A 6,962-nucleotide genomic window follows, 5' to 3' on the forward strand; every position below is an offset into this window, starting at 1 on the left:
TTTTTCGATAAATACTCAGATATATTCCTTTGCAGAACTGTTGGGAATTGCATACTATAATTTACTGCAACTTTGCAGAAAGTAATTAAAATACTTTTGACGGCAAACATGTTGTACATTTAAGGGAAAAAAAACTAAAGCAACCTATGTGAAAATCCTCATGAAAGTCAGACATCTCATGCAGGTTCACTAATCTCAGCATTTTAGACCCATCACGAAACTCTCATTCCCCCCACTTTGACAGTGATGACCGGCAAGTTAAATGGAGTTCTCCTGGTCATTTGAGTTACTGAGAAATTGTCACCGCAAATTCTGTGAATAGTACACTGGCGGGTTTATGTAACCAGTTCGAGACTGGACGAAGAACGGATTTGGCATGTAAGAATTGGCTACTTCCGTTTGGCTTCCTTGACTTGAATTGACACCAACCACTGAGCCAACATTTGCGTATACAGGCATGGATCCAACAGCCCTCTCCCTTGGAAAAACTGGGCTTTGCGGTGGAAGGCGGTAAAATGGATGGGGTGGCATATTGTTTGGTACCGGGAGTGTTGGAGGTGTAGCAGGGGGGAAAAGCATGCTAGCTTGTGGCTCACTTCTGCGTTCAGGAGAATCATTTATCACAATCACTTCTTTCATCATGTAGGTCGGATGATGCATGACAGGCATAATGTTTCTGTAGGACTTCTGCTGGGAATGATGGTCAGATTGCATCATAGAACCACCATGCAACGGAGGAGCAACAAAGCTGCTAGCTTGAACACTTGGCAGAGGAATTTGGTGACTGGCTGTGGTTGGTGGCATGTTGATAAATGCAGAATTACTGAGATGTTGGTAGTTTGGAGGCATAAAACCAACAGGTGCCGCGTAATTCCCTCTCAAGATGTAGTCTGAACTTGGTGCTTGAGGATGCAGACTCTCTTCGTTATTCATCACCATCAAATTCTTACCCATCAGCCTCAGGATAGGATTTGATGGTGAAGGAAGCTGAGTTTGTAATGAGGGGCTTATACAATCTGTTGCATAAGGAAGGTTGATAGCAGATTCCGCTGAAACCTTAGCCGCTAAAAGATGATCATGTGAATCTAAGCAAGGGTTGGGCTTTGTGCTGGTTCTTTGGTACGTGCTGAAAGATGATGATGCCCTCGAACCAATGTGCAACTGCGGAACCTGCTTTCCAGTAAAATTCAGCATTGGTCTGGCAACAGCACTTTGATGAGACTCTCTGGAAATGTTCTCCTTGCAAGAACAACGGAAAGGTTTCTCATTGGGCAGTTGTTCACCTTCTGTGGCCACAGGTATTGTCTTGGTTTCTTGATTCAAGCACCCAGTGATTTGCTCTTCAACAGTTCTACCAGTAGATGGGCCAGGTTCTTCCTCGTTAGTCCTTGAATCCTTCAAAGCAGCTGGAGGGGACATAGTTGAGGCAGTCGAAATAGGAGAATCTAGTGAGTCCTGTCCGAGTGGCAGATCATGCTCTTGATTAGAGTTTTCTCCATTTGATGTTATTGATGAGTTATCCTGAGGACCTCCAGGGCCCATGTCCCTGTTACTAGTCAAGCAGGGACTAGATTCCTTTGTTGAGGTCGGATCCATCTGCCATTCTTCCACTTCATTATTGGCAGCACTGTTGGATTCATGGCCATGTGCTAATTGCTCACTGGAGTCTGGATCCTCAACGGCTACACTATAGCCTTCAACCAAAACATCATCATCTGCTGTTCTATTATTTTCAGGACTCAGAGAAACATCACTTATTTGGTTGCAACAGTCAGCAGGATCACTTCTGGATACTGAATCATATGGCACATCAGTTTCAGCATCTTCACCTTCACAATCCATTTGTGTACCCTCTGTTTCCTGTGCAATATCATATTGATCATTCTGTTGTCCCGATACTGGCATGTCACTTGCAAAAGAGAAGTCATTATCTGCAGTATCCTCTTCAGTATGCTTCAAAAACTTCTTGGGGCCCTCATTACTAGTAACCCTGAGTTTCTTATTTACATGACTGGTATCAAGTTCATGCTCTTCCCCAAAACCATGAACTAATCTAGTACTAGAAGGTGAAAATGCACACTTGCCAGTCCTCAACAGAGATCGGTGCTTCCGGATCTTCTTTGATGTAGATGCTAACCTGTTTGGTCCATTGCTTGGCCCTGCAGTGGACAAGGAAAGACTCCTAGCTTCAGATCTTTTCGCTGAAGTGTGATTCCTCACTATATCATAATTATCTAATTTGGTAGCTTCTCTTCTCCCAATCTCCTTAATTTTTCTCTTTGCAAGAGCAGCAGCTGATCTAGGTACTTTTGGCATGACAGTGCTCTGCAGATGAGTTTTTGAAGACCATGTAGGAATCGATCTAAGCACTTTTGAAGGACCTTTACTCTGCTCAACACCAATGGCTTCTGAAGTTGTCGCCATGTATTCTGGTGACTCAGAAGAAAACACCCCAGCAGGACTTTCTCGAACTTGAGAATCATTAAAGCCAAGCATGCTGCTCCTATCCGATTTCTGTGCTCCAGGTGTCACTTTATCAAATATTTTACCACTATGTTTTCTGCTTAAACTCTTGTTGATATCTGAGCGTTTGGAGCACACCCACTGCTGCATAGTCCTGGAACCACAATTGCTGGTGCTTTCAGAAGGATTCCACGCTTGCTGCTCCTCCTCAGAGGTTTCCTCATTAATATCGTCATGTGGGTATGCTTGAACCTGTGTGTATCTCATAGCAATAAGTCAAAGGTGCAAAATCAAGGGGGGAAAACATTTTTTAAGGTCAACCGCAGAACAAACTGTTATCATATGCAATTGAGAAATGTTTTATACCTAATAAAGAGATAATCTTGACATCCACCAAAAAACATGGCATGTGTAAAACTAATATCAACCATAAACTAACTCATGGAGAACCAACACAGGTTCACAAAATTTAAATTTTAAAGGCTGTTCCCTCCAGGATTTAAAAGTGTTTTTCAGTAAAATGCCATAATCACTGTTATCTTCTACGAAATGAAGGACTTAGCAGTAATTAAGCAATGAACTCTACAGTTAAGATAAACAAGTTGTGTTTACCCTTGCATCTCCATTTAAGAACATTGGTCTGGAGAAGAATATCAAGCGTAAACTAACCCGTGAATGTGAAAGCTAACACAATCCAAAGCCTAACATAATTGAAAGCTAACATCTGATTATGGTCCACGGACATACTTTCACAGAGAAACAAGTTACAAAGCAAACATAATCCAGGCTTAACATCTGTTTTTACAAACCTTTGATGAAAAGTGGAGTTAAAAATGAGCTGTGGTAGGTAGCACATTCATTCATGAAACAAAAGCCTCATCAGTCCAGACATTATAAAGTGCAATCTAAGAGGCCTGATAAATAATAGGTATGCACTCCATGGAATAATGGTCCGCGATCACGCTAAGCCAATCAATAAACACAGTACTGGATTCACAGTGACAAACAACACGTAGGGTGAGTTAAAGACAGTACCTGGGAGTTCAGTTGGCTTGTTTTGTTGTACTTCTTTCCATGCATCTTGAGCTTCTTATTCTTCAAAAGTTTTGACTTCAGCATCTTTTTGCTCGTCAGTATACCTTTTCCAGTTCCATGCTTTACAACTTTCCTTGAACCAAGGTCATCCCTCACCGAAGGTACATCATTACACTTGGACAGAATTCTAATTTTTATGCCGTTAGAATCAACATAGACATCTCCTTCTCTTTCATCATCTCTTCTGTCAAACGATACCACTTCTGGGCTTCGGTTCTCAGTGCAAACCTCTTTGCTCACTGGAGACATAGCCAACTCAACTGCCCAATTAGTGCCATTCCTCCGATCAAGATCCTCAAGGGTGTATGGAAGAGCAGTCTTGTATATATCCACCATCAATCGCTTCTTCCTTGGCTTCACTTTAGATTTCACAAGGACTGTTTCAACATGCTCAGTATTAGACTCAGCAGAAAGACACTGATCTATGTGAGCATTCAATGTGGTGTTCGAAGTGGAAGCAAATACTTTGCAAACAGGACAAGTCTTTGAAGCCATTGGATCTGAAACTGAGCTAGAGTTCGATGCAATATCCTCTGCCCGCCGAATATCTGTCGAGGCACCTAACTTCACTACAAATTTGCACTTCTTTTCAGATGGCTCGCAAGATGAGTCAATATTTCTCAATCGACGCAAAGGCACAGCAACCTCAGTTCTCCGACTTGCTTTTGTACAGCTATTATCTTGCAGATCTATAGGTATAGCCTCATCAGTATGATCTGATTCGTTTGTACTTCCCACTTGGTCGATACTAGATTTCCCATCCTCTGGTGATGTGTATGGCGTAGGTGCAAGGGACTCATCTACTGGTTGGCATGACTGGAAGTTGATATCGCCTGTATACTCGTTTGACGAACCAGCATCTCTATTCTTCACCAGACCAACACTAATGATGGCTTCTGAGCATGCAGCAGGTTGCTCAACGTCTGTGGAAGTATTTAATGGCTGTGACCGGATCAAATCAGGAGGCTCAAATGGAGGCAATGGATCCTTCACGCCGTGATTCAGGCAAAGCTCCAACGAGTGTGGATGGAAAGGCCAGCTTCTCTTGATGCCTTTGCTCCTTGCAGCAAAAACATAATCTCTGAAATAGGGGCAGAAATATGAACCCATTAGCATATGGTAATACACGCCTAGATGACGAACACTCATGTATAGTGGTGCCGAACTGTATAAGATTCAAACCCACCACAATTATGTTGAAAAGAAGAGAGAAAAACAACATCAACGTGGACCTACTGAACATGCTGTCATATCAAACCTGAAATCTCCAAAAATATGTCGCCTGCCTGTTTATCGCAGAACCACCACGTATGCAAAAGAAAAACACTAGTAGGCAGTGGACAAAGATTCATCAGAGGAGCATCCTTTTATTTTCAGATTCTGGGGGTGAAAAAAAAAGGCCACCTTTATATTAATCAACAGAAAAATTAAACTAATTAAACACCCCCGGACAATAACACGGATTATCCCTGAAAGCAACCATTCATACCCAATCCGACCCCTCAAAGCAGCAGCCAATAATTAATCGACGCATCAGAAAGACAGAGATCCAGCATCAAGAGCTTAAACACCGAAAATAATCTATCTCCCAAGGTACTGAATCAAATCAAAGGTACATATATCTCTCCTCACCTTATGGAGAACTTGGGATACGGTTGGACGAGATCTCTGGGATCCTGGCTCGCCGGCTCCTCGGCCACGGACGTCGTCGCCGGATCAGCGCTCACACCCGGGGCAGCAGACTTGGAGGAACATGAGGGGCCTGAAGGGTGCTCACTGGATAACATCTGATGAACGCCTTCGCTGCTCCCCCCAGATCTGCTGCTGCTGCTACAGTCGGTACCAATAACCCAAGAGCTGTCAAGCAATTGGGCCTGCTCTTATCCTTGCACTCCAGCATACCAAGTTGGATAAGTTCAACAGGTGGATAGCAAGAAACTTTTGCTTCCTTGGCCGCCCACTACCTCATCAGGCACCTGCAGAAAAGAAACCAAGGCACATATTATTTCATGTCCACACAACCAAGCCAGCTGTTCTTTGGGAATCTAATGGCATGATTTTATGCTGATAGACGCAGCAAGACAGATATGGATGCGAGAGAGTAGAGGAGAAGCGCGGAGGGAGCCGCTCCCGAAGTAGCACAAAGCACATGAAATATCATCCCGGGGCAAGAAAGCGGACGGGCCAGTCCGGGGGCAGATTAAGGGGAAGTCTACACGGATCATGCAACTCTCGCAGAGGATTCGCGGAAAGGGGAACAGCAGTGAAGGAGACATGAACAGTTGCCAAGCACTGGAGGGAGGGAGGGTACCTTGTATGGTAGTGCTTTCTTGATGGGGAAATAAATAGCAAAAGAGGAAAAGGGAGCTTATTAACTGGGGAGATATGGCGAGAAATCAATCAAGAAAAAAAGGAAGGATTTTTTCTGTTGCTTCATCACTGGACTAATCGCGGATTTCTGTGGCTCGGATAAGGACGAACGAGCAGCAGCCATGGGAGCACGCGTACAGGAAGGAAGGAGGTCGAGAACGGGGGTGGCTAATCTAATCCGTACCAAATCTGGAGAAAGCAGATGCAAGGGATCGAGAATCTTTGCCGGTCGCCAAGAACAACACGAGCAAGCACGAAAAGCAGCGGAGATCTAGCGCTCACAAGCAGCGAGAGAAATCCCAACAACGCCCGTAGCGACAGAGAGAGAGATCCAGCCCGCAGACGCCGAACTTCGGGTCGAGCAAATCGGAGGAGCGAAGGGGAAAAAATCGCTCGGATTCAAGTCGAGCAAATCGAGAACCGCCTACGAAATCACACCCGCACGCACGAACGAACGAACTCGGAAGAACACCGGCGGCAGTTCTCTCACCTTTCTTTCCCTTCACAGCCGCTCCACGAGCGGCGCGCGCGCGGGAGCGAGCATCCTGCCGGTAGATCCACGCCGCCAGCAGACGGGGAGGAAGGTGAGGACCTCGGACGGAGCTCTGCGGCGCCGGAGGCTGCTTCGATTTCTGGTTCTGGGCTCTGGAAGGAGAGGAGAGGAGAGGGAGGAGGGGGAAGCGAGGCAAGGCTGCGCAAAAGGGGAAGAAAGGAAATGGCTGCCGATTTTTTTTGTTGGCTTGCTAATGTATCCAGCACCACCACTTTCTCTCTCCTAGTCCGTCCCACGCTGCCTGCCTGCAATTCTCTCTCTCTACTCCCAGCAAGAGATGAGATAGGGGTGAGGAAGAAATTGTTGCTTGCCGAGGGAAAAAAAAAAGATTAAAGGAGAGAGAAGGAAACACCAACCACTCACACATCAAAGGCATCTGGTTCTCCCACCAAGGCCAAAGGCGGGGCTGGCTGGCTGTACCATTAACAGCAGCAGCTCGAGAGAGAGAGAGCGCGCAGCGCGTGTAGGATTTGCTTTTGGA

General features: G+C 45.2%; 1 protein-coding gene across 4 annotated transcripts; it reads right to left on the reverse strand.

The window, feature by feature from the left end:
• On the reverse strand, positions 1–6,962 carry LOC8058690. Of its 4 annotated transcripts, XM_021462855.1 has the most exons (5): positions 6,838–6,962; positions 6,419–6,742; positions 5,191–5,534; positions 3,499–4,639; positions 1–2,715 (listed from the first exon to the last, which is right to left on the reverse strand). In XM_021462855.1, the coding sequence occupies exons 3-5, from the start codon at positions 5,343–5,345 to the stop codon at positions 301–303; spliced, it is 3,711 nt and encodes a 1,236-aa protein (XP_021318530.1). In that variant the 5' UTR covers positions 5,346–5,534; positions 6,419–6,742; positions 6,838–6,962; the 3' UTR covers positions 1–300. The 4 variants fall into 4 exon arrangements, with proteins under 4 accessions (XP_021318530.1, XP_021318532.1, XP_021318531.1 ...); XM_021462857.1 differs by lacking the exon at positions 6,419–6,742 and having other exon boundaries at positions 6,845–6,945; XM_021462856.1 differs by lacking the exon at positions 6,419–6,742 and having other exon boundaries at positions 6,838–6,935.

The sequence above is a fragment of the Sorghum bicolor genome, chromosome 6 (assembly GCF_000003195.3).
Source record: "Sorghum bicolor cultivar BTx623 chromosome 6, Sorghum_bicolor_NCBIv3, whole genome shotgun sequence".
Lineage (NCBI taxonomy): Eukaryota > Viridiplantae > Streptophyta > Magnoliopsida > Poales > Poaceae > Sorghum > Sorghum bicolor.

What these genes read in the sequence shown, in the direction of transcription:
- LOC8058690 (XM_021462855.1), bottom strand. Translation starts at nt 5,345, where the DNA reads ATGTTATCCAGTGAGCACCCTTCAGGCCCCTCATGTTCCTCCAAGTCT. An exon ending in TATCCCAAGTTCTCCATAAG is followed by an intron (nt 4,640 to 5,190) that starts GTGAGGAGAGAT and finishes CCCCTATTTCAG; the next exon opens with AGATTATGTTTTTGCTGCAA. An exon ending in CAAGCCAACTGAACTCCCAG is followed by an intron (nt 2,716 to 3,498) that starts GTACTGTCTTTA and finishes AGATACACACAG; the next exon opens with GTTCAAGCATACCCACATGA.